At 36.3% G+C, this 27,252-nt stretch overlaps 1 protein-coding gene across 1 annotated transcript; it reads right to left on the reverse strand.

Moving 5' to 3' along the window:
• On the reverse strand, window positions 1-27,246 carry AGGF1 (angiogenic factor with G-patch and FHA domains 1). The gene is made up of 14 exons (XM_026067758.1): window positions 27,026-27,246; window positions 26,038-26,140; window positions 24,850-25,052; window positions 23,336-23,482; window positions 21,785-21,973; window positions 11,613-11,967; window positions 9,930-10,041; window positions 8,640-8,691; window positions 6,306-6,407; window positions 4,814-4,979; window positions 4,476-4,558; window positions 3,374-3,501; window positions 2,384-2,483; window positions 1-1,536 (listed from the first exon to the last, which is right to left on the reverse strand). Exons 1-14 carry the CDS (start codon window positions 27,194-27,196, stop codon window positions 1,336-1,338), a joined length of 2,112 nt encoding a protein of 703 aa, XP_025923543.1. The 5' UTR covers window positions 27,197-27,246; the 3' UTR covers window positions 1-1,335.
• Between the last annotated feature and the right edge of the window lie 6 nt (window positions 27,247-27,252).

Here is a 27,252-nt window from a genome sequence, read left to right on the forward strand (position 1 = left end):
AATGGCAAACTGATTTTAATGGAATTAACCAATACTGCTGCAGGCATTCAGACCACTCCCAGCCATACCTCCAGCTGTACACTGCTGAAGTAAGGTGTACTTCAGGTTGTTAGAAAAGGTGTGCTCTCATGATTTAAATAGCATAGCTTGAATGTTTCTCTTACAGTATATGAGTCTGAAGATATTAAGATAAACACCTAGCAACCTGTCCCAGTTTTACTAAAAACTAGTTGACAGTTGCCTGCATGATACAGTAGGATGGCGAGACTACTGTTTACTTTACTTTGACAAGTATCAGAATTGTAACTTGACTAAAACTGGATTAAGTTTTCTTATTTTACAAGAACACTCGTATCCAGCATATGCACAAGATAGTATCAAGAAGCACACTGCTTAAATTGACAATAATTTATTCTCTTTAGGCACATTCAATAAATACCAAGCTTTTAGCTTCAGTTTGGCAATCCTTTCCCACTGAAAATCTGGTTGGTTGGTTCTTTTTTTCTGGCATAAACTCCATTGCCGGCAATGGATGCATCAAAGAAATTAATAAATAATGCACACAGACAGCAGTTCTCTAAACATACCTCCGCTTTTAAAGGTATGATACAAATTTACTAAACTCTCAAGCAGGTTCTTCACAGAAGAAATTTTGCTACAAGCTGTCCTCTGAACATTTTTCTTCACCAATGTTGGCAACTAACTTCATGGAGTACAGTATTTATTACTATAAACACTAGTGATGGATCATTAGAAATACCAAATTTCTCTTCTCTGAATGTAGGCTGAGGCATTTGACTATTACTGAATTGCATGAGTTTAATATTGGTGTGCTCTTGTTGAGCGTTCCACACACAGGAAAAGGCAATATGAAGCTCTTGCACTGTTCTGTAAGTCAGCTTTGGGTGAGGGTTGTTTTGTTGTTTTTTTGTTTTTTTTCCTCTCTTCAGATTGCTTTTAAACCACTGCTCCAAAGTTAAGGGTATTGTTTTTAAGTTTAAATGTAACAGATGTTTTGTCTGACTTTCCATGAAGTATTGTGTTAAAAACACAACTGAAGAAAATTCCTGCTCATGACAGAATCACTCTCAAGTACTTGCATTTAAATATCCCTCTAAATTTCATTCAATTCTTATTAAAAATGTGATTTTATAAAAGCGTGAAGACTACAGAAAACCAATGAACATACTGGAGTTAGTCTTGAAGAGGTTTTTCACAACGGTATGTTACATATCACCAAACTTCTGCTTTAGCAAAAGAAAAAATAAAAATAAAAATAAATTCTCTCCCAACTATTTACACGCAGGAATTACCCTGCTGTGGGACCAGTCACTTTTATTCTGCAGTCCCTCTAACCCAAGGCATGACCTTAGGAGTATCCTTCTGTGTTTTAGCCTCTTGGAAGTTTTCAGCAAACCTTTCTCTTGCTTTATCCCAGTTCTTTTTATTCTTGCTCTGGATGATCTGAACATCTTCGATTGAGGCTGGTCTACTTGTACCCAAACCTGCATGCATCTTATGTAACTGAAGGTGGATCTGTCAAATACATTAAAAATTGCTGTAACTGTAAGTTAGGTGTTTTAAATACTTTAAATCATGTTTGATAATACCAATCCCCCTTCCCAAACACTTCTGTTTAAGGTTCTAACAGTCATAAACCCAGATCATAGACTGACATCTAAAGTACTATTAAAACAATCTGTTGAATCACTTACCATCTTTAAAATTGCAATATGAAGTGCTGAATGATGTTACCTGCCACTTCCTAACCCATGAAGTACTCCTCATTCGTTGAGTGCAGTAAATAGCAAATAAGCCCTGCAAAGGGCACAGTTTGGCAACCCAAAGCAAGGTGTGGCTCTGAGCAGGCTACTGCCAAAATACAACACATGGCTCTCCTGACAAAAAAGGGGCTAAGATGACTGCCACAGCAGCGCAGACCTTGGAGGCTACAAGCAGTGACTTATAGCCAGCTTTTCTCTCTCATCGCTTGTCAACTAGTTTGAATTTTGCGCTACATCCTTCTCTGAAAGTGAGCCCAACTTAAAATGAATTCACATCACTTAAAGTGATTTCAGTCTTCCTCCAGGCTCAAACACGAGATTATTCACATGGCTAGAAACTGTCTGTCTTCCCTTGCTTGGTTTCATAACAAACAACAACAAACATTACCGGTGTTTTCCACTGGACTGACGCAGTCATTGAAAGCTTTCACAAAATTTGACTGAAGTCAAGAATGATTTGAGATTAGTCCTACTGAGACTATTCCTTACTACCGATGATTTTGAAGTGTTTAAAGTGAATCATGGCTTACAACTGGACATTATCACTGCAAGTGCATTTCAGTTTCTATGTGTTCCAAGCAAAAACCAGATAGACCTACCGGATCCTTCATACCACCACCATCCTTGCCCAGGCCTTCCCCTTTCTTCCATCCCATCTTCTCCAACATTTTATGTCCTTTGTTGCTGTTGCTGATTTCACTTTAAAGAAAGTTTAAGATAACTGATAAGCAAGAGTTAATACAAAGCATATACTGTTTTCAAATATTAAAGGACAGAAATGCACATGCATCCACTGTGCTAGAAATCAGGAACCAACTACCACTCTGCTGTTCCTACTTGCATCAAGAACTATCTAGAAGACTGTAGTGCTACCTGTTGCAAGTTCTCCCATGCATATCTTTGGTACGTTGGTCTACTATTCCAAATCTTTTTTTACTGACTTCTTAAAATCCTTCTGAACTACCTGGTTACTTTAGGAATTACAAAATACAATGTGGGTGGGAATCAACTGCACTGGTGAAAAGGCAGTAAGTACCTCACCACCAAATCATCCCAATCCTCATTTCATTGCCCTGAACTTCCTTTTACTAACTTACAAATTTAGTTAGATCTACAAGTCCATGTTCCTTAAAAAAGCACAGATGCAAAGGAATAATTAAATGGGAAGATTAAAGTAAGTTTCCAATGAGAGGTGTGTAAATTCAAGTCCTGTGATAGGCTGGATATTGAAAATGAAAAACTATTCAAGTGAAGAGTTTGCATACGTGGTTTTACTGGGACTGGATAGAAAAATAGAAACTGAAGTTGCAGATGTCAGCAGTGCATCTGGTGAGTTCCTTGATTTTTTGAGTTGATAAGAAAGTCATCTTAAGCACTCCTAATGTCAAGTAAGAAGTTCTGTATGGAAGGTGAGGAGTTAATAATAGTATCTGAATTGGAAAGTGAGAATAACAACTTATTTTCCAGCTCCACTAACTCATTATGCTCATATAATTCACAGTGTAACAAACTATCCATTAATATTTACTGTACACCATTTTTAAGGATCCACCATCAAAGGACACAGAAGAAGATTTTTACAAACTTACGTATGGACAGAAGCTGGAGTATCATCTCTCTGGAAAGTTCCCTCACTTCCAATAGTCTCTCTGCGTTTTCCTGCTCTGTCTTTGTACTTTGGATTCTTCACTGCTTTGTTGTCTTCATACTCTGTGTTCTTTATGAACAGAAGAAATTTCATCAGGGCAAAGATGGCTGGCTTTAAGGTCTCTTCTTTGATAACTTGATTCCTTCCTCCCCCATAAGTGCAGCAGCTTCATCCTATTTTATTAATTCTAAATCTTGTAACAAAATACTACAGAGTTCTCATTCAGTAGTTTGTTATTGCCATCATCACATAATAATGTAATATTGCCAAATTCATCAATTTCATAGAGACTATAAATTAATATTCTCTTGAATCTTCTCTTCATATGAAGAATCAATCTCCTCATATTAAGCACAAAATCATATTGACAAGCCACTGAAAATTCCACGATACTTTTTTTAAACATATAGCCTGTCTCTCAGCACCTACTTCTTCAGAATAGATGACAGAACTAAAGCACTTTTACGCATTTTGCATCAATGTGATTTCAGTAGCTGAAGAATGAGAAAAATGATGGTATTTTTTTCCTCACGAATAACTGTTACAACTGCTAGATGCAACTCTGTAGCTAAAATCACCTCTAAAACCTAAGTAACTTGCATACTTACACACTATATTGCCTGTACATTCATGCTGGCATTCTTTTATGGCAAAAGCAAAAACCCTCTTACTTCCATCATTTTTTCCCTTTCCAAATAAAGTTTGCACTAAATTGCAGTGCATTTTAATTGCAGAAAGAAAAATACAATGTCCAAAGAAATATTAACTGCAAAAGGATAAGAATCTTGTATACATTGAAACAGATGATACTTTCCTAAAATTTTAAACAGATCTTCCATGTCCTGTTATCATCATCTCTCTCTTTAGGCATTTATAAATAATGACTAGTTTAGTTAGTATACAAGAGACAAGTGCGCATTAAACCACCAGGCTCAAGCTTTTTGAAAAACTTGCTAATTCACTGAAGTCTCCATGGCTTAAAATAGGAATCACAGAGTGGGTGTAGTCTTCAAACACTTAACCAACATTCACTGTAAACTCACCTGTAAACCATATTTTACCCGTATTTGTTTTAATGCTTTTCTTCTGACTAACTCTCTCTCTTCTTTGCTAAGTGCTGGGCAAACTAAAAGGAAGAACACAGGACTGAACTTAATTAAACAATAAGGTAACAGTATTTTTAAACATTAAGATGGACAGAAATTTTGTTCTAACATTATTACACATAGACACACATACCAAAAGAAAATACGTCATCATGCATTGTAGACCTATTTCCAGCTGATAAGAAAATTGCAAGATTAAAACCATCTGAAGTAATTATTATGTCAATAAAGTAAAGAACTATTGTCAAAATATATCCAGTGATAACATGACTAACCAGACGATTCCTTTTTCCTATCCAGGCGAAGATGTGCTCTGACTTGTCCTGGTTCACAACCATCACAAGTATCACTGCCAGGATGTATATGAAAAGAAAGTACAGTTTCACCAATCTTCACTTCATCTCCATGCTCCAGGATGTAGGGATCACATTTTGTTTTGGGCTACAACAAAAGAAAGTTTTGGCAGGCATATTTATCGGTTACTCTGATGGTGTGCTCCTTTCCCCCCCACTGATGTGCTCTCTCCCCCTCAACCTGACCTCCCTATAAACAGCACGTATGCAGGGGCTAATTGAGCATGCACCAACTGAGGCCCATCTAGTATGCAAATATGACTATGAGTCAATCATCTCCCCCCCATAAACAGGGGGCAGCCCAGAGCCCCTTGAGCTCTCCTGCACGGCAGCAGGCTGCACTGCAGAACCTCCTCTTGAGCAGGGACATCTCTCAAGGTTGTGAGATTCCTTACCTGCAACAGATCCTCGGTAACTGACTAATAGCATGCTGAACTTTTGCGAACTTCGCGAAACTTTGCTGAGTTTTATCTCTGATTAATTGTGCACATAACCCCTTAGACATAAACTGCTGACCAAGTCTGAGAATAGGATCGGATCCAGCCACACCTAGGCTCCTCTCAGAAGGAGTTTAGAAAGCAAGGGGGTCCTTTCCGAACCTTGTGACTCAATGGGAGGGTCTCCTTCACACACACTACTTTAGACATAAACCGTTGACCAAGTCTGGGACTAGGACTGGATCCTGCCGCACCCAGGCTCCTCTAAGGGGGAGTTTGGAAAGCAAGGGGGTCCAGTCTGAACCTTGTGACTCAATGGAAGGGTTCCCTTCGCACACACTCCTTTAGACATGAACCGTTGACCAAATCTGGGACTAAGATTGGATCCAGCCACACCTAGGCTCCTCTCAGAAGGAGTTTAGAAAGCAAGGGGGTTCTTTCTGAACCTTGTGACTCAATGGGAGGGTCTCCGTTGCACATGCATCTGACCCAGTCCTTCATGCAGTAAATAACTGAGTGAACCTTGCCAATCAAGCAACTTGATTTAACTTTGTTAAATCATTCTTATTTGCGATTGAACTTTGTTAAGTTGCTATCTTACCGCAATAAACATAGTGCTGCTTCCCTCTTACGAATGAGGTGCATCACTCCATCACAACAGTAACTAACGAAGGGCAAAAACTGTATTACATGAATACTGCTAATACTTTAATGATTCAGTTTGGCTCCATAAATCCAGGCAAAAACTTCAAGTGGGCATTTCAGTCTAGCTACTGTAACTGGAATGGATTTTTCCTAATTTATAATATAAAATAAACAAAGTGTTACAATTGATCCTAAAAAGAGAAGGGAACTGAAGAAGCGATTAATGTATGAAAGAAACCTGTTGTTAGTGATTTATCCTAACATATTTAAAATGACCGTGACTACACTTTGCTTTAACATACATAAGCATTATAACAACTTAAAGTACTCACCTGGAGAATCTGATTTCCGTTAACAACTGTTCCATTCTGACTCCCTTGATCCACAAGAACATAATTTTGCAAATCGTGGTCAAAATATACTTCTGCATGGAACTGATAAATACAAGAATTTAAGTGAAATGTTTTCATTAAGTAAATATTTCACAGTTTACACACTATTTTAAAGTAAGATTTCGGAAGGTATTTTAGGGACCTTTTAACAGAGTGGTTCTGGTACTCTACATTAATAGCCACATTATGCCATACTTTATGATCTCAGCCATTTGAGATGTAAATGACTGGGCTGCAACAACATGAACTAAAGTATTTTATTAATAGTATAACTATTGTGACTATAAGTTGATTTTATTAAATTCAATAAATAAAATTTCAAAATTGAGAAAGTATACACTTCCAGTATGGTAAGTGTGTTTTACCTAAAGTATTCCAAGAGAAGGAAATAAAGGATTTTAACAGCATTCTAACTTTTTCCTGTCCTCGTGGCATACATTCAAGAGATACATGAAGATCTGCAATTTTTTTTTTTAAATCTGATCTCATTCCACAGCTTCACATGTTACATGGGCCTTCACAGCTGAAGCAGATGTACTAAGATGTGTACCTTAAACCCAGGACACAACAGTTCCTGTCCATCATCTGCTGTTCCTTTTATTGCCTTTCTGACATTAAGACTAACAGTCTAATTAAAACTTTCTTGCACTAAGCCCAGATAGAGTAGAAAAGACAGAATTCCATGCCAAACTACTTGTCTTATTATAACATATAAACCTACTGACAAACACATACTACCTATAAAAATGGCAAATAAACAAAACAAAATATTAACTTCTGTAGCCATTAAGGCTCCCACTAAAAGACAAGGGTCTAAAAACAGTGATAGTTTTAAATATGACAAACAAAAATTCCTTTTGCTATAGTGGAGAAAAAAAAAAACAGCAGTCAACCTGGGGAGAAAGTTCTCATTTAAAACCAATTCCCTGCTTAACTTTGAGCAAGAACAGTTGCTACATTCAGGAATAGAAGAAAAAATTCTGTGTTTTGTAGATTGGATTCCACAAATTTACAATGGGAATACACCTATAATGGTCAAAAGGCAGAGTAGATCACTTAAGAGAGAATTTAATTTCTACCTCTGTTTCACTGAATACGATAAACCCAAACTTCTTCTAAAGATGCTATATCTGCAGGATGTTACTTTATTTAATTCCTCATTTTAACTTTATGTAAAGCAACCAGAACAGTCCACATCTATCAACTATGAACAGGAAGGAAAACAAATTGATACTAACATTTTATATTTCTACAGACAGATAAGTCATTTAACTTCCTGCCTTTGAATCTTCATCTGCAAAGTGAGATAACTTCTAATGTAGACAGTTGCAGACAGTGAATTATTCGAATGAAAGGTATTTTAAAGCAAATCAGGTGCCCATAAAGCATTGGTAAATGTTGTTATCCAAACCACAAAACAATAGAGAAAAATGGTAACATTGCAGAAAAATAAAAACCCTTTGGCTGTTTCATATGCCCAATTTAAAATACATCTCTGAAAAACTCATTTTCACTGGAAATTCTTTAATACGAATATGGTACAAAAGTGTATTTCAGATAATTGCATATGCAGTTGTTTTTATCAACTTTTTTGTCTAGATCACACGTCTTTGTTAATTTTCATTTTCTTTAATTAAGAGTGTTATATTAACTGTCTGTGCCGAAGTATTTAGCATAACAGAGCATACAATTTATTTTTAATCCCCTCTTAACTAGAAAAAGATATTTGTCCATTATGATCTGTTGCTAAAAAGAATTCTATTATATTTTCAAACTACCTGCACGTCACTTTTCATACCGTTGCCTTGAAGAAAAATAAGATAAAGCATGTTGATGTAAGCTAAACTGCAAGGACTGGACTACTTTATGACAAGAAAGTCCTATAGCCAACACGAATATTTTACCATCAGTACCCCAACAAAAATAATACACTTTCAAGTTCATTAACTAAGAAATTCAAGATTCAGAGTGTAATTTTTTACTGTGGATAAACTCCAATTAAAAAAAATTGTTTAGCTTTCCTAGAGTTTGAATTCAACCTGTTCAATCTTCAAGCAAGTGTGACACTGAACTCACACTGCTGTTTGCATCAAGTTCCCATTCAGCAAAATGCTGCATATTTTTATACCTTCACAGAAGTAGATGAAATCACATCTTACTCTAGAACTTCTTTAAAAAAAATTAACATAAGATTCGATAAAATTTAAAACCATAAAAATCTAAAGCTTCATCCATATATTCATCTATGTTCTATTAGACAAAAACAAGACTTACCTTACTGACTCCAACTTCAGGAATCTGAAGTGTATGTCCAACATCTTTTTCCCTGGAAAGGGAAAGTCGACATATAAATCATGACAAAGTAGGAATATTTCTTGTAATGACTTACAAAAGGTGTTTCCCTTTGAGGTATCAGGGAGCTTTACGGATGTAAAAGTATTGTGTTGCAATATATGATGTACAGAATTGCTTCACATGCCTTCATCCATCTATAAACTATAATCTAAACAGCTGGCAATGTACACATGATAAAGTTGTACATTTAAACGTTTATCCAGAAATCTGATATTTCTACCTGAACTTTTAATCTCATACAAGTCCTGTAAATAATAGCCTGCGAACTCTGCATCATTCATGCTTTTCAGTGCATCTTAACATCAGTCTTTGAGGATAGAGTTCAATTCTTAATAGCATTAGGCAGGTAATACAAGCAATGAAAGCGTAATCTGTATAGATGTAATCAGTCAAAACTACTGCAGTGGGAAGTAGGAAGGGATTAGTGTCTTAGTGCAGTTATTAAAAGACCTACATGCAAATTGCAAGCATTGTCATCTGTTAAACTTCCAACAGATGGACCTAGGAAGCTCCAGTTGTAAGAGCAAATCAAAAGACACTACCAGCACCAACCAAAAGCAGCTGAAAMGAGGTGATGATTTCAGTAAACACTGAAGAAGCCTTAATGCATCACTGAATTCAGCAGTTCTTTAATATCCGCAATGAACAAACAAGATTTTTTTTAAAAATAACAGAACAAATAGAATGCATACAGGCTACCACAAAACTAAACTTACTATTTCAAAGTGATGAATTGACTCTACTGGAATGTGAATGTGTGACGAGTCCAGGTTTGCAAAGACACCTACTATGCTTCCTTGAGATCCTGAATTTCTGAAATGTATTCTTTCATTTCTGAAAAATTCACTTAGTGGCCCAGAAATTATTCACTGTCTAAGAAAGAAGGTTTTTCAAAAAATTACTTGCAACTACGCCTGCCATTAAGCCTTAGACAAATGATCCACTACAATTCAGTAGTTCCCACTAGCTAACTAATTTTCACAGCTTGCTGAGCTATGTTAACTGCATATGCACATGCTGTTAGGATAGCAGACATGATATTATGTGACTTGACTTAAATCTCTTATTGTAGGCTTATCACAGTACCTCAAAACTGCTGCAGGCTAGAACAAGCATGAACAGTAGGGAGGAACAACACTGAGCAGCTTATATAGCTTTCAAAGCCAGGGATAACTGAAGATATATATAATAAATTCCATTCAGTTTTACCTTCCAATTGTAGCAGGTTTCACAGCTGTGATAATATAAAGTGATCCAGTCTGTAGTACTGGTGATCTTATTACAATTACTCTGATACAAGGAGGCCAAATTTTTTCTTCATCTATAGTAACAAAAAAATAAATAAATAATAATAAAAATCATTGCTACCAAATCACAATTTTACTTCTATAGTCCATGATTTTCAAACAACTGGTATACATTTGGCCATAAAACTTGAATCACAATTAGTTGAAATAATCTGGCAAAAATCTTTCAAAAAAGGAAACATAAGCACATCTGAGAGAAAACTCTGATGTAACTACCATTTCAAAGGCTTTCTGCTTCCATACTAAATTATCAATTAGAAAGGTTTTCCTAGTTCTGATTTACATGTACACACATGTATATGTACAGCAATAAAATATAAATAAATTCACAGAACTAACTAATACACAATAAATTTGTGGCCCATTAGTTATAACTGACCAGGGATACTGCCTCAATCAACACAATTTTACTCTGAGCACTGACAACACCTTTTTGTTCACCAAATCATAATCCCAATGCATATAAACCTTTATACCTTATTATTTCTTGGCAAATGTTGCATTTTTACTATGTTTTTATCTGTATTGGTGCTAATAAAAGAGATAATAGATGGGACTACAGATGCACATGCTCTTTGTCTCAGTATGTGTTAATTACATTGTAACAGCTGTATGAATTTTGTTCCTGGACGTACATTTGTAGAAACAGCCTCCAATGAGCTGATATAGGAACAGACAGGGCAAGCTGGGAAGAGACCAGCTCACAAAATACTAGGAGAGAAGCTGTCTCCAGTTTCTATTACTCTGGCATTGTTGCAGAGTTGATAATTAGAAAAATAGTGAAAGAAGAAAAATTAATCGAAAAGCCTGAGTGTAGCAAGCACATTTTAAATGGTGTTAATCACTCAGAATCTGAGTGGATGAGTAAATGAAGTAATAAAAGGAAGAGAAAGAAACTGCAACTGTTAACTGTGACCAGGAAACAGGCTGCAGTAAAGACTTCCATAGCTTGTATTTCATTCTGTGATCTGGAATAGCCTTTGCATATACATGGTCCCTTTTCCACAGGTTAATCTTTTTGTGAGACTATTCAATTTTTGAGGAGGTCTTGAGAACCTATGAAAACACTTTCTTTGATACAAAAAAAGTATACAGTTTCCTTTCTATACCCACTTCTTACACACTGCCACTGAAATACACAGAAAATAGGATTTTGGGTAGTACAGAGTATTTCACATTCACCTTTTCACCACAGTGAATTTCACTCTTGCATTGAATTATACATGAGTATTTATCAAGAGCATTAAAAATACTATATATTAATTGAAGAGTTAATCCACAGAATTACCGTAGGGACTGTACTAGAATCTGTTTTAGCAATACACTTTCACTTCCCCAGTCACTAATCTGAACAAACCTTATTCTATTACACCTGTAACAGCTTTGAAAAAAACATTACTGCTTAGTTCTGACTATAGCAGAAGGGGAGAGAATGAAAACAAACATTATTAATATATACAGCAGTGCTTAACCCAAAATATCTCAAGTCAGACACTTTTATTTTACTTTTAAATATCCAAATTATTTTCTTGTTAATGGGCTCCTGAAAAAATAAATATTGTACATAAAAGCCACAATAATTCACCTTCATTTTCTGAGACTTCTGAATCGGCAGTTTCTTCACTTGTCACTTCCTCCTCACTGCTATACTCTTCACACTCAGAATCCATAATTTCACCTTCTTCTGGCTCACTTTCTGTATCTATGGTTTTACTGTCATCTGTGCATGCTGCAGTATCTGGTGTACTTTTCCTTGAATGTGAATTTACATTGTCTGTAGAAACTGATTCTTTGGCTATTGTACTGTTTCGTATGTTTGTGTCCATTTTAGCCTTCTTTCTCACATTTGGAGATTCTTCTTCTTCAGTAGAACTTACTTGCTCAGTAGTGGAAAAGCAATTCAGACTGTTAGCAGATTTCTGCTCTTCTGTGTCCAAATCCTGGAGAAGATTTATAGAAATCAAACTTGAGGAATGTGACATTCTTTACAGATTGAGTTATTCTAAACTCTACTACTAGCCTGAAATCAAAATTTTCACTAGCAATTATTTTCACTAGGAACAGCTAGGGAATGACTTCAAAATTCAAAAAAAGTTTAGTGCATGCAGACAACGGACACATTTCAGTAGAAACCTTTTCCATATCCTATTAGGCATGACTAAAATCATCTCCTATTTGGGAAAGTGCGACTGTACTCTCTTCTAACCTTTACTTTTATTTTCTCACACAAAACTTCAAAATCCTTGTCCTCACTTTCAAACTTGTACGACACCATCTTGAATATTTTCAGGTTTTGTTTTTATGACTCCTACTTTTGTCCCTCTCTTACTTAATTCTTGTGACTCATTTTAAACATCTTTAGTTGATCTTCATATCTTCCTCCTGTTTCTGTCTTCTCATTTTTTTCCATAATGGTCCCAAACACCTGGAACGTCCACCAATGCTTGTCTAATGATCTAGTCTTCCTCTTTTCAAACTGCAGCTTTAACAAAGCCATTCACTGAGATATTTTTTCCCCACTGTAACACCACACAGACCAGTTTATTGTAGGTTCTTCCATCACCACTTGATTGCACGAACAGAGATGAGGGTGGGGGGGATGGGGAAATCAAGATTCCTTGAACTGAAAAATCTCTTCACAAAAACTTAAATCAATTTTGTCAGAATACCTTGAAAATGTAGTTCTCAATTGACTAACCCTGACAATCTTCTTAAAGAGGAACGAAATGACTTTACAAGTTAAATAAAAAAACCCTTAGATTTTATTATTTGCCATCTTGAATTCAGAATGAATGCATTCAATTGTCCTGAATTGTAGATAAACAATAAACAGAAGATAAAGCAAAAAGCTTCCTTTTTTTCCCTCCAATCAAGTATAGAATATTTTACAATTTAAGATACATGAATTAAATGTGAATATCAACCCTGTGGAAATTATTAAAGCATTCTTATTTTACCAGTATAAAAGGTGAATTGGACCAAAATTGTAAAAGCTTATCAATGGCACAGCTTTAAGACAAACACAAAAATTCCTCTCAGCTCTGTAGTCAAGCTACTGGATGGCACCTTACACTGTGCTTTTGAGACATTTTGAATAGCACAGCAGATTCTCATTAATAATCAGTGAATACCGAAAGGCCTCACAATGCTTTAACTGAAGAACTATCAACCTGCACCACTCAGGCTTGTTTAGGGATTCTCTGCCATCAGTAGCCCTCCTCCCTGAACACTACAAGTATTGTAACTACGAATAGACAGGAACATAAGGCTACTGCCTATGTTTTTATTTTAAGTAAGTGATGTAGTAACCTGGCCAAAAGTAAGACCGCACAGTTCATTCGTGTCAGATAAATAATATCCCTGTAGAAGCCTTTCTGACAAACCAAATTATAGCTTTTACCAGTGATCTTTTCCAGTGTACTTTTGTCTATATCTATTATTTGGTATGAACTTCAGGTCCACACTAGCCAAACCAAGGTGCTCTACAATTCTGGTTGTATTTCTCTCTGCAATACTGCGAGCTACAGAGGTGTTATTAATCCAGTCTGAAGCCAAAGAATCTAAGTGGTCTGCTCAAATCACGAGTGTGGCAAAACAGCAAGCGACTGACGCGCTGCCGCCCAAGTGTAACACTCCAGCCACTCAGCTCTTTCCCCACAGTGGATCAGGTGATACTGATTTTTTAGGAACACTTCAGATATTTTAAGTTACAAAATAAAAACGTGTCAATTGTTTCAAAGCCTGGCTACTGAAAAATAGGCAATACTCTTTCTGTTCTGGAATGAAAGCAGCAATTTAAAAAAGTGTTCTTGTAAATGGATCAAAGACTATACATCATTCTGCCAATATGACCATTAAACCTGTTCTCAGCAGTTTCTGGATTTTAGTATAATCAGCTCTTAAGAAAGCAAATAGTTTTGTTATTTATTAAGTGCTGATATAAAGGTAATCTTCACATTCCCCATCTTCTGAAGAAACTGTATCCTTACACACCTCAAGCAAACAAGTCAAAATGACTCAATACATCTGTATAAAAGAAAAACAGCAAGTCAGCACGAGAGGTAATGACTACTTGCCCATTTAATTAGGGCAAGAAAAACTTACTGAAGTTGTAACAGTAAGCATAGATAGTTGTATTCAAACCAATATGAACAATGTCAGAGTTATTACAATTCTGGGCCCACTATTTCTCCTATTGAGATCAACCAGAACAAACTTAGGACAGTATTGTTCACTGAAATTAAGTGAAACACACATGATGAATTAGCTGAACAGCTGCATAATACAGTTCTTGTTTAAACACTTGAATCAGCAGGATGCAGATTCCTTGAACCCATCAGTTTAGACTTGATGCCACAAAGCATCAATATACTTTGTTCTGCTGAAGTCAAGCATGGAAGCTTGTTTCTGGCAAGGATTTACAGTAAGAGACTCCTTTGCAAGTTCAGGATCTCAAAAACAAAGTTGTTTTGGGGGGAAGTTATTATCTTTATACTTTTAGGTAAGCTTCTGAAATGTTCTAGATACAACAAATATGTTTAGAAATCCTTGTACAAGATTTTGAGGTTTTTAATATTATTTTCCCAAAGAATATGGATTGAGCCCTTTATATTTTCACAGATCGCTATTAAAATGCACACCTTGATGCTCTCTAAATGTTAAGCCTGGGGATGCTAAATGCATTCTCAAAGCACTGGGGGTGTCTTTACTTGTGCTGAAGAAGCCCTTTTTCATTATATATGACTTGTAGTACTAGTGCGTGTGAGTCTAACTACGGAAACAACAGCTAATAACTTCCCTCTGTACTGCCACTGCTTAGAAAAAGGAACCAGCAGTAAACAAAATATGCTGTGAATATAACCCTGAATTATCTAAGAAATAATAGCAATACATTTTCTTTTCCAGTGTGAGGATATTTAACTCTTCTTCCCAAGCTCATGACACATCATGAAAAATATGCAAGTCCATGCTCCTTTACAGCCATGTTCTTATTACACCATAATACTAGGCACATACTTTTCTTTGTATGCTGTTTTGCCCAATATATCTAAATGGTTAGTAGGCCTACCCCAATAGCCTTATGTTGGGGAGAGACCGCCTCTGCCTGATGCGGCTTTCAATAACTTTGTTCTACTGGGTATCACCACACAATCTCTGGCTTTTCGCTAACAAAGCGTGAACAAAGTTGAGAGGTGAGATGAATCTGTTCCACAATAAACTATTTCTTAACTGCAGGATGGAGTCAATTTATAGTTCTACATTCCTGGCAAAGACACAGCCAAAGACGCAAGTGAATTCTGGGCAGGAATCACCCTGTACACCATTACAGGCTGTGGGGCCACATGGCTGGAGAGCAGTTTGGCAGAAAAAGCCCTGGGGTCCTGGCTGACAAGTTGAACATGGGCCAGCAATGTGCCCTTGCGGCAAAGGTGGCCAACAGCATCCTGGGCCACATTAGGGAAAGTGCTGCCAGCAGGTCAAGGAAAATGATCCTTCCTCTCTACTCAGTACTAGTGAGACGTATCTGGAGTACTGCATCCAGTTCTTCAAGAGAGACATGGACTTACTGGAGTGAGTCCAGCAAAGGGGCCATAACAATGACGAAGAGACTGGATCATTTCTCATATGAGAAGCAGAGGTCAAGAGAGCTGAGATTGTTTAGCCTAGAGAAGAGAAGGCTCTGGTGGGGCGGTAGTGTCTTAACAGTATGTTGAAATATCTGAGGGGAGGGTGTAAAGAGAATGGGACCAGATTCTTCTCAGTGGTGCCCAGTGACAGAATGAGAGGCAATGGGCACAAACTGAAACACAGAAAATTCCACTTGAACTTAAGAAAACACTTCTTTACTGTGAGGGTGGTTGAACTTTAGAACAGGCTGCCCAGAGAGGCTGTGGAGTCTCCATCCTCGGAGATGCTCAAAACCCGACTGGACAATGTCCCGACTAACTTGCTCTAGTCAACCCTGCTTTGAGCAAGGGGGCTGGCCTAGATGGTTCTCCAGAGGTCCCATCCAACCTCAATTATTTTATGATTCTGTGAAAAGGTTCGTGACCAGCATGTCATTTTATGTATCCCATAAAGTGGGGATCTTTTAAGAATTACAAGTCGTTGTCATATGATAAGAATTGACGGTTTTGCTTTATAAAGAACAGGTAACAAAGACCTTCTGGAAGTGTAGACTGGTCTACTTACAATATATACATGAATAATCATAACTGAAGAGTTTTAAAAATGCTTAAAATTTTGATTTTTTTGTTAAGTTCTTGCTTTTCTGTGACAGAGCAAAACCCAAACATTTTCTCTTTCAGAACACCTTATTTTTCTGTATTATGCCTGATCTACATATATTTTCATGCAGCTCTTCAGCATGTCTGCACATTAGAACTTTAAAGTTATCATCAGCATAGTTGGCTCAGTTCTAGCAAATGCACTGATTCAACTATATTGTTATCTAGCTCAACTGAATTTACACAAAATCTCTATATAAGCAGCTCTTCAGAAACGTCAAGTCTGTTGCTTCTTGGTTTTGCTGCAAGTTCAGCAGATGATTTAACTGAATATAACACGGGTACTTAACACTCATTGAAAGGGCCGAATATTAAATCTTTAGCACTGAATTTCTCAATTTGAAATATTAATCTGAAACTAAGTATTTTACTAAAGAAACACTTTCTAAGAGCTTCAAATGGGTCTTTCACTTGTTTGATAGTACTATTTTACAAGCACTCCAGTTACCAGTACCGTGTAGGCTGGAAGATGGAATTTCCAATGCAAAAAAACTGATTAAAAGCTATACTAGAGTAAAATTCCTCTTCCCATATCATAAAGAAGCCATTTTATCAACTGGCAGGCAGTGCTGAAGTACAAGCACAAATTTGCCTTATCTAAAGAACACATAAAGTGATTAGTCGAGACACTTGATATTACTACAGTGAGCTAAATATATCTATTCCCAAATATTATAGAGTGCCATCAAAGTTTTCTTCAGATGTTTTACTCACACAATATTTCAAATATATCTGAAACTACTTCTCAAATGAATTGATTCCAAACAAAAACCAGCAAAAAATTTAGTAATTCTTCTATGTAAATAGGTATCTAAACATTAACTACCAGGTACTATTTTTTTTTAATAAATATATCAAGGTTAAAGGTAAACATCCACAGAGTGTGTTTGGTGTCTCAACTCTACCTTCACCAGAAGCTGCCAATCCAAAAGAAGAAATCTTCAGATTAGCCATGGTTTCTGTCAACTGACGTACCTAAAGATGGGATGAATATCAGCAAAAAGTAAACTACACATGATTAAAAATAATAATAGTTAAAAAAAAAAAAATCACTGCTTCAAGAGTTCCATGGGAAATACTACTACAAAAGCCTAGCCTCTCTTAGAGAAGTACCTGGGATGCATCTACAATGGAAAAGATGACAGCAGAAGTGAATTTACAGCAGCACATTGGAATAAAATTTATTAGACAATATTTTAAAATGAACTGTTTGCGTAGACTTGTAAAAATCATTTATGAAAAAAAATGTCATGGATGTAGCCAGCAGGCTTTGACATAACAATTTTGCTATATATTTCTAAAGGTTCCATATATCAATCTTGTTCCGTATTTCTGAAGGTCCCATTCATGCAATTAGAGCTAAATAATCATCACCCTTGCACACCGACTTTTCTTCAACCTGCATGAAAACCCTGAATCTAGTTATTAGCCCAGGGATTGTATTATTATTTATGCCATGTTGTTTAGTCACCTTTTTAAAAAGTCCCCTCCCCTCCTTTTTTCCCTTAACTTTTCCAAGTTAACATATTTAAAGGTCTTCCTCTTGCAGCAGATAATTATAATAATTCTCTTCAAAAATTTTTGACCTACCACTACAAAAAGAAATTGGAACTGAACTAAAAAATTCTAAAGTATCCAACTGATCCCCCTAAAGTGAGTTGAATGTAGGCTATCTAATTTTCCATCCTGTCAAATACAAACTTTGATTCTCTATTTAACAAAAGCATGTGGGCAGAATGCTTAGTTTCACAATTCAAAATAAAGCTATTTGTAATACAAAATTTTGGTGATTGAAAAGAATCTGTTTTTAAGGAAAGCTTTCTTATAAGTCAGGAAAACTCTTTAGGAGATACTAAACATGCGATTTCCCCTCCATTATTTTTTGCAGTTAAAAGTACATTCACTCTGGCAAAAGCTCACTAGTTCTTTCTTGTTTGGCAATTCAGCTTGTTAAAAATACAATACTATTTCAACAGATTACATTTTATTTTTTTGAATTTTCAGATTTATATTCACTTTTTTAAAAACACTGATTTATTCCTGAGGAAAACATTTGCTATTTCTGTAGCATTAAGTATCCCAACATGCTACTTTAAAAAAAATAATAATATATGTAAGATAGCTAAGCATACAAGGCTTCACAATGGCTGCAAACTAAATTGAAAAAACACCCCCCAACAAACAACAACAAAAAAAACCCAGCTGACCAGAAACAGAAGATTAACACAGACTGGTCCATTATTGCCTTTTTTAGATTAAAAGTGATTAACTTTGTTTTAAATAGAATAAGTCTTTTAAAAAGCAGGCTTTTTTTTAAAAACTGGACAGATACCAGTATTGTATATGTTTATATATTTGCTGTAAAAAAAACCCCACTCAGCTACTGAATTTCCTTATTTTCTGTGTTTGACAACTCTTGAATAATTCTGAATATATATCAATACTTGTTTACTTGCAATACTCTAATCCCTTAGTTGAAAAAGAAAGGAAACCAGTTTAACAAATGTTCGTGTACTTGAGGTTCTATATTTAAGTCTTTCTCCACTTAGGATACGTACTCTTATAAACCTGCCAGTTTTCATCCAGGAATAAAGCAGCTCAGGTGGGTTCTGACACATTCCCAGAATTAGATTCTGGTATTGCTTTCACCCCAACAGGGTGAACCCTGTTGGCAGTACACAGGCCAAAAAAATCCCACATCATTCTCAATTTTACTTCCTTTTCTACAGCCAGTAAAGGTAGGTAGGAGTAAAACTTACTTTAGTCAAGAAATTAACTATTGTTTGGAGTCACTTTTCAGGTTAAAAGTGCACTTTAACACACTGGGAAAAACAATAAGGAAATACTTAGTTTTCAAAATAATTGTAGCAACTTTAATGAATCAATCAATATTCAGGGATAGCTTATATTTTAACATTATATTTCTTTTGTCAAGCATTGAAGAGGGACTGAAAGAAAAAGAGAGAACAGCTGGGCATAGGTATGCAGAAAAGCATTTCAATATATAATACTTTGATCATAAAAATACTACTGAAAAAAGAGCTTTTTCATTTTTGTCTCTGGATACATTTAAGTGATACAATACTAGTATGAACTAATTAACACCTTTAACAATACCAGACAGAACTGGACAACAACAATATTGCCAAGAAATACCATACATCTATAAACTGCATTGTGCAGCTAACAAACTATTTTTCAGTTTTATAACTGAAAAATCCTTCACAGTAGGGCACCATCTTATCTTTTAATCTATTGTAACTTGTTTTTAAAATAACAAATGCATTTCTTAATGATAAAACACTGAGAATATTTGTTTGCAATTGTGTTTGCACCCAATTGCAAGATGCAACAGTAAGATGCTTTGTTTCTGAATCTTAACAGTACATTTAAAGAAAAGCGCACTGACAGAAGGCTTTCTATTCTTTTCAAGTTTCAAAGTGGAGAGTAATTGTTTTAAATTTCACTTTGTATTTTTTTTTTCCAAAACTGAAGGTGGCCTTGTTTCTTACTATGATACCATCATTTATTTACTGTTTAGAGATGCACAAATCTGTGCACCATCAATTTTATTTTGATTGTTTTTCCTGCTAACAAATTAATTCACAAATAAAAGTAAGTACTCAATTCACCATCAATAAAACACATCGTAAAAAGTGGATGTTTACCTCCTACCTTGTGATAGCAAATTAGATCTTTCATGTGAAGTTTGCACTAATGACCCTTTGCATAAGAATGTTTTATTAATATAAAATGAGCTCAGGAGAAGTAGCTATTTGCAGTACAACCAGACAATATAAGTGGAAGGTGACAGGATTCCCGAAAGTATCCAACGTTAATTGCTAGGTCAAAGCAATGCCACAGAACTTTTCTAAATATGCTTTTAGATTTAGGTCAATATGTAACAGTTCATCACAGAACTAAATTTAAATGGCTTACTATTTGCACCATAAGACAAAGGCTTGTTCGTACAACTTTTCCATTTTGTGGCCTGACAGAAAATGAATTAAATTCTGTATTTGCGATGCCTTTTAGAGTGGCAGAATAACTCAATACTTGCACACAGCAGACACTAGGTACAGAACACAAATGCTGGTAAAACCCCTAGCTTCAACCTCATTAGTTCCCTCGCACAAGTCTACAGGATTGTTGTACTCAGTTGTTGCTGAGTATCCCACCTCAAGCTTGGAACGGCCCACTTGAAGTGATCTCAGAGCAGAAATTCCCATATCAGCCACAAGCTGGTTCATCATGGATTTAATGAACAATTACCTCTATCCACATAACCTTCCTTCACCAGTTCTTAATATAAAGCTTCCATTTTTCAAATCTTTCAGAAGGCCTAACTCTCTACGCAAATTTTTTTGAACTCTGCACCGATGATGTGTAACTACTGGGTAAGAATACCTGTACACTAACATAATTATTTCGGATTTCAACCTGTCAGCTTGGCTGAGGCCTATACAGTGAAATTATGCAATAGTTAACCAAACAGTTTTAGAAATGCAGGCTAAGGAGCCCTGCAAACTAAAGAAGCCAATACATTCAACTAAATCTTAAGTAATAAAACAGATTTGCGGAAGAGCACCAGATGAATTTGATTCAACATTGGTAATAACATTCATCAAGAAAATGCTTCTTGAATCTTAACAGATGTGTGACAACAGAAATTCTGGTGTTTAGAAGCGAGCAATATTTTTCAAGGTACTCACTAATTATGTAATATATGGTATGCTTTCTTAGCAATCAGAAGACAATAGATAGGAAAGTGTTATTTTTCATAACTTAAAATACAAGTCAATTACAGTGGGCATTTATTTGTTAAGATGTACAGTTAACTCACACTGTGGACAACAAAATGTCTTAAATAAAATATCAATCAAAGAGCGTAATATGAAAGGAATTAAAACTTCATACACATTTCATCAATCCCAATGATGGAAGAGATACAGTAAAACATCAATGGAATGAGTTTTGGAATACAGAGTCACAAAGAAGTTGTTTTAAAAAAAAAAACCCTAAGTTTTTGTATTCAACAAACAAATTAAAAAAACACGACATTAAGGTAACACTGAGTTGCTGACACAAAACCAGTTATATTTAAAACTTAAGTCCACATGCTAACATAGTTCACCCCAATGTGTTTACCTATTAGAGTTTCATTAACATGCCAATGTAAAGATCTATAGTTGTATTTTATTAAAATAATACTGAAAGAGTAACAGAATCCAAGTCTAAAGTTCTATCCTTAATCATTCAATGGGAAAGTTATTTTAATGCTTTTGTGATAGGGTTTGATTTTAACTACCTTTCAGCAGCCTGTTGTATATAGTTCAAAGACATTTGAATCCTTCAGAACATAAACATATATCCACTAAAAATATCCAAAACAACAAAAACCCCAATAAAGCTTAATTTGCATCATGAAAGAATAGGTTCTGCATTTCATATCTTTCAGTTCTACAGTTACCTTATACTCATTTGAGATAATCCACTCCGGATCTTTTCTCTTCTTTTTCCCTTTTTTATCCTTGGCATGCTGAGTACCAGAAGCCTGATAAGACTGCAGATCCACTCGTGAATGAAACTGGTATCGGCCACTTTCCACATCACAATAGTAATAAATTCCGGTTGCTGGATCATAATACAGTTGGTTTTCCTTTAAAAGAAAAACAAAGCACAATGCTATCATTATTTGATAAATACAATGCTAAATAAATAAATAGTTTAATGAAACACCCAGTTAACCACACACTAAGTTTTAAGAAATAATTGAGGTACTAAAGAATATTTCCTGTAATTCAGAACAGGCACAGAAAAGAAAACTTACTTTATTTTTTTGTGTAATTGTTTTATAAGCTGAAATCTTTAACTCCAATCACACAAACATTTACATACCTAACTACATCCACAAATAATATCATCACTTCTGATATCATTTTCAGAACTTTAAAAAATAAGTAACAAAATCAAAGTACAGAAACATCCTTGCAAGCAAAACAATACCTCCTGTTTTCTTAGGTCAACTAATGAGCACACTTGTAGCTGCAGGTGGCTCCTGTGCAAATGAGTTCAAGTGACATCAACTTTAGACCCCCAAACTTGTGGCTATTCAGAGTACACTGCACATTCCCTTTGAAACACCACGTAGTGGGGATAGAGACATAGCAGTAATGCTTCAAAGTCCATATGAAATAGTTCTCAACTTTTAGTCTACCTGACTTCTTTTGGAAGCACTACATATATAACTTTGAGTGGTACATAGTACTGCAAACATACCAGTTTTCTTTTTCAGCAGAGTAGTTCCACTAGGTTCTGTGACAGTGCATGTGTATACATCTCTCTCTCTCTAATAATATATATAGATATATATAGGTATATATGTATATCTCTACACTCATATATATACATACACACACAGTTCATAGGCCAAACAAAACAAAACTGCTGTCTTATGAAAAATGTATTGCAGAAATTAACCATTATGGAATATGGATCCACTATCTGACATCTTTATTTTTATAGATATATTTTCTTTCCTATAACGAGCAACTAGTTGGTAATAGTACTCATTTAAATTACCCATTTCTTGTATTTTCTCTCAACATGTTTTTCACTGTGGAGAAGTCACTGACACAGGTTCAGCAATTTGTCTTGTTCAAAATTAGTCACATCTTTTTAGCTCAAGTTCTTAATTTCGAAAGAGTTACAAAGAAGATTTATATTATAAAATTTCTGCAGTATATTATTTAATTTTTCTACAAGAATGCTAAGTTAAAAATCTAGGAGACATCAAAGAACCGGATGAAAGCCTACATTTATTTCTTAGCCCGACACTTTTAATTTGACCTAAATAATTCAGTAACTCTAATTAACAAGCTTTCATTATTGCTAGCCTTCATTAAGATACTCTTCAAATCATCAAATCAGCTTGGATCTTACTTCGCCATTCATATCAATTTTTATTACTTTGACTTTTGCAATAGAGGAAAATGCTACGGATTTTGAACAAGATATTTACCGAATTATAGTAGAATCCAGTGCTATGGTCATAATACAATCCTGTATTTTCATCATAAATAAATCCAGTTTGTGAAACAGCAGCTTCTGCAGCAGCTCTCAAGCTCTCTGCCAATGAACCCTCTGGTACTGAAGTATTTTCTGCTTCCTAAGACCAAGAAGCAAGAAATTAAATTTTCTTCCACAAAGAAAATAACAAAAGGTTTAACCAATGAGTTTTTAGAATGTTCTATTTTAAATAGAACAAATTAGTGCTCTATGGATTTAGATTGTTTCAGGGAATATTAGAAGGAAGGTTAACTCTAGTTGTAATTTGCTGATAAACTCCCACTGATTTCAGTGCGACCAAGATGCCATCCTATGCCTTTCATTTTCAAAAGTAGTTCATGTCAAAACTAAACACAGTGTATTTCATTACATTTCTAAAATAAATTTTCGCTACCAGTTTCATTTTAGTTGCTACAAGCTAAATCGCAAAAAAACCCAAGTGAGCGAGATGATCTAAGGAGAAGGCTGAATAGCAGAAAACCAATTACCTTCTCCTTATACATTGCCCTTTTATATCAATGGAAACAAAAAAAAATAAATGTGAGAAAGCAAGAGTCTGCATGGCCATATTAAACATAATCTGTTGATAAAAACATGCCATGCTTTCAGTGCTTCCAATCCAGTAGTATGATCTACATTTTTCTTAGGAACACTGAGAATGCTTATACATAACGAAGTTTTAATGCTATCTAAACCATATAAAAATTCATCCACATGCTATATGAAAAGTGTTTTTACCAACAGCTTAAAGACTAATGAAAATGTTACAGATTTGAGTATAGAAACTTGAATTAGAGGCAAGTTATTTATGCAACCCTACATGTAACTGTGGCTACTGAAGGAAAACTAATGGATTGAATATAACTATTAATGTATTAAAACACCTATAGAATGCTTGTTAACATTTATGAATACTTTCTTTAAAATACACTTAACAGAAAGGAATCAAATTTTATTCCATATGTATGAATGTCATCATTTTAACTTCACTGCTGCTAGAACACCATAATCAAAGATGGAGAGGCTGAAAGAATGAAAATTAAGTTTTGTGGGGTTTTTTGGTTTTTTTTTTGGTCATGGCCTCCCCAAATTCTGGGGTCTTTAGCATGGGCAAATGCTACCCACAGCCTTCTTAAACAACACAGCCTCAGACAACTACTTCTTTCTACCTTTATTTAGATGTCCAATCACAGTATTTGGTATTGACAAAATATAATGAAAATACACTTCAGAACATGCACACATTTTCACAATTCTAGAACTAAACTTACACATGGAACATACTAGAAAAAACCCTGAGTTCCAAAGCACAAAGGAAGATGCTTGTCTGCAATTATTAGCATCAGACCATCACAAGAAAAAAAATCATTTCCATGTGACATCAAAATCAAAAGTGTGTATACTAAGTGAGAAACATTAATAAAGTAATGACTTCAAAATTTGTAAAACCCCAAGCAGTTCTATGACCTGTGAATTCTGGATGAAGTTTTCCTCCTTCCCACATTCGGCAACTTCAGTGCTATCCACCTCTAAAGGAATATTACCAGTTGCCTGTGATTCTTCTGTCAAATTATGCTCAGTGCCTTCAGTCCCCTGATTGTGCTGCACTGATAGCTCAGATGCACAATCTTGAGTGTCAGTATTGTAATAATTTTCATAGTAGTAATAATCTGCAGGGAAAAAGCTGAAGTTACATAAATCAGCAAAGCAGTATTTTACACAAAACAATTTAAGGATCCTAGATTTAATCTCAAAATGTATGCATATAAGTAGTCTAACCAAAATCAACTACTAGATAGTGTCACCAATTTGTATTTATTTTAATCTCACTGAATAAATCAATTCTTGCTTTAACGTACTTCAAAAATTGGTAAAACACACATATATGTATGTTTTTTTCTTTTTCTCCAGAAAAACTTAAAAACTAATACTTACAGAACAGAATTCCACTGCACTAGGACACTATACAAACAAGTAAAGAAACTGTTGCAAGAAATTATCACATGAAAATGTCACAATCCTGGAAATTTACAGCCTTTAAGTGAGACACAGAACATGAGAAACAGACAAAAGAATGAATTGGAAGAGCAAACAAATTAAAATTATGAATTCCCATCAAAGAAAAAAAGAAACTCAAACTGTGCATCAAAGAATACTATCAGATTACTATGGCATGAATTCTGCTACAGTCAATGCTGGTTTATCATGTTTTCCACATGCTTCTCAAATTTCTTTCAGAAGCATAAGTTTCAGTTCAACGCTTGCCAAATCAAAGGCAGTCAGTGAAATACACAAGTTTCATCAGCAAAACTTTGACTGAAAACCCCTTTCCAAACTGTGCAGGGATATCACATAAGCATAGATAGCAAAAGAACACAGGCTTCAAAGAAAGGACGACAGCCTAAGCTACACTGTTGGCAGAACAAACACAACAGCTACTCACATAACAATATATCAGTATTTGATATGACAGAAGCTCTAAAATATATGGCTTAGGTGAACAGGAAATGGTTTGAAAGACTGTATGAGATTACTGAGTTTGATGCAGCTAAGGATACCAAAATGTAATTTTTATTAAAACAAACAAACAAACGAAAAATATATCAGTTAATGTCACTGTCCTAGGCACCTATTTAAGCAATTACCATCCTCTACCTGTTTGTGACCATGCAGCATAGTCATCTGTCTGTACTTCCACACTAGATGTATCTTTCTCCTTCTTCTTCCTATTATGGACTTCCTTAGTGAGCTCTTCTACCTGAAAGAAAAACAGCATGGTACAGAACACAAAAGAATGATCTAGTGGTAGGTGTCAGAGAAAAATACCACCCTATTTTATTTTCCACAATTCAGACAAGAAATAATTGCATCATAGCTGTTCCAACTGATCTCTGCTTTGCAGGAGACAATTTTCCACGTGAATGGTTATGATAATGAAAAACATAATTTCTACTTACAAAGAGTAAAGGCAATTACTTTAATTAGAGACAAACACTTGGGAGAAAACTTAACCCAAGTTATCTTTAAAATAGCCAGCTTGCAAAGTTGAATTTCAAGCAATAACCACTGTTACGCAGTGATGAACTGTGATATTCAAACCACATGGCAGCAGTTTTGACAAGACCTAAAATAAATAAGAATCACAGAACTTCTCTACTTTGCCACAAGTATCCGTGTGGCGGTTCTTCCACTCTTTCTTTACCTCTCCTCATTTCTTGAGCTACTTTCCTTCTGCTAACGTCGCTTTTCCTGAGACACCAACCCGTAGCTCTGAAGACTTCACCATCCTCCCCCCACACATCCGCCAGTCCTGGCTGCTAGAGCCAGACGTGAGGCACCGACTGGGGCAAGCCAGCTCCCGCCAGCCGCACTAGCGCTGTGCCCGGCCCAGGAGCGCAGCCCGCCCGGCGAGGGGTCCCAGGGGCGGCCCGCTTCACCGGCGCGGGGGCGGCAGCAGGGGTACGGCCGGGGCGGCGCACCGGCGGGGCAGTGCCGGGCAGGGGGGCAGGGGACGGCCGCAGCGGGGGCTCGGAGGGCGGCGGGAGCCCCCGGGTCGGGCCGGGGGCCGAAGGTGCCGCCCAGCGCGGCGGAGGAGAGACGGCCCAGGGCAGGGCCGGGCCCGGGGCGGGCAGCGGGCACCGACCTGTCTCCTCAGCGCCTCGCCGCCGTCCCGCGCCTCGCGGTAGAGGCGCTCGGTGCGGCGCAGCCGGCGCTTCGCCCGCTCCAGCTGCCCGCGGCAGGAGCCCAGCTCCGCCTCCAGCGCCGCCACCTGGTCGCGCAGGGCCCGCAGCTCCGCGCCGGGCGGGGAGGCCATGCCCGGCCGCTCCTCAGCGCCCGCTCCCCAGCCGCCGCCCGGCGCACGGGACAAAG

Source organism: Apteryx rowi, unplaced genomic scaffold (genome assembly GCF_003343035.1).
Source record: "Apteryx rowi isolate R43461 unplaced genomic scaffold, aptRow1 scaffold_262, whole genome shotgun sequence".
NCBI classification, from domain to species: domain Eukaryota; kingdom Metazoa; phylum Chordata; class Aves; order Apterygiformes; family Apterygidae; genus Apteryx; species Apteryx rowi.

What these genes read in the sequence shown, in the direction of transcription:
- AGGF1 (XM_026067758.1), bottom strand. Translation starts at nt 27,196, where the DNA reads ATGGCCTCCCCGCCCGGCGCGGAGCTGCGGGCCCTGCGCGACCAGGTG. An exon ending in AGAAGTCTCAGAAAATGAAG is followed by an intron (nt 10,042 to 11,612) that starts GTGAATTATTGT and finishes TTGTTACTATAG; the next exon opens with ATGAAGAAAAAATTTGGCCT. An exon ending in GGGTAAAATATGGTTTACAG is followed by an intron (nt 3,502 to 4,475) that starts GTGAGTTTACAG and finishes CTGTTCATAAAG; the next exon opens with AACACAGAGTATGAAGACAA.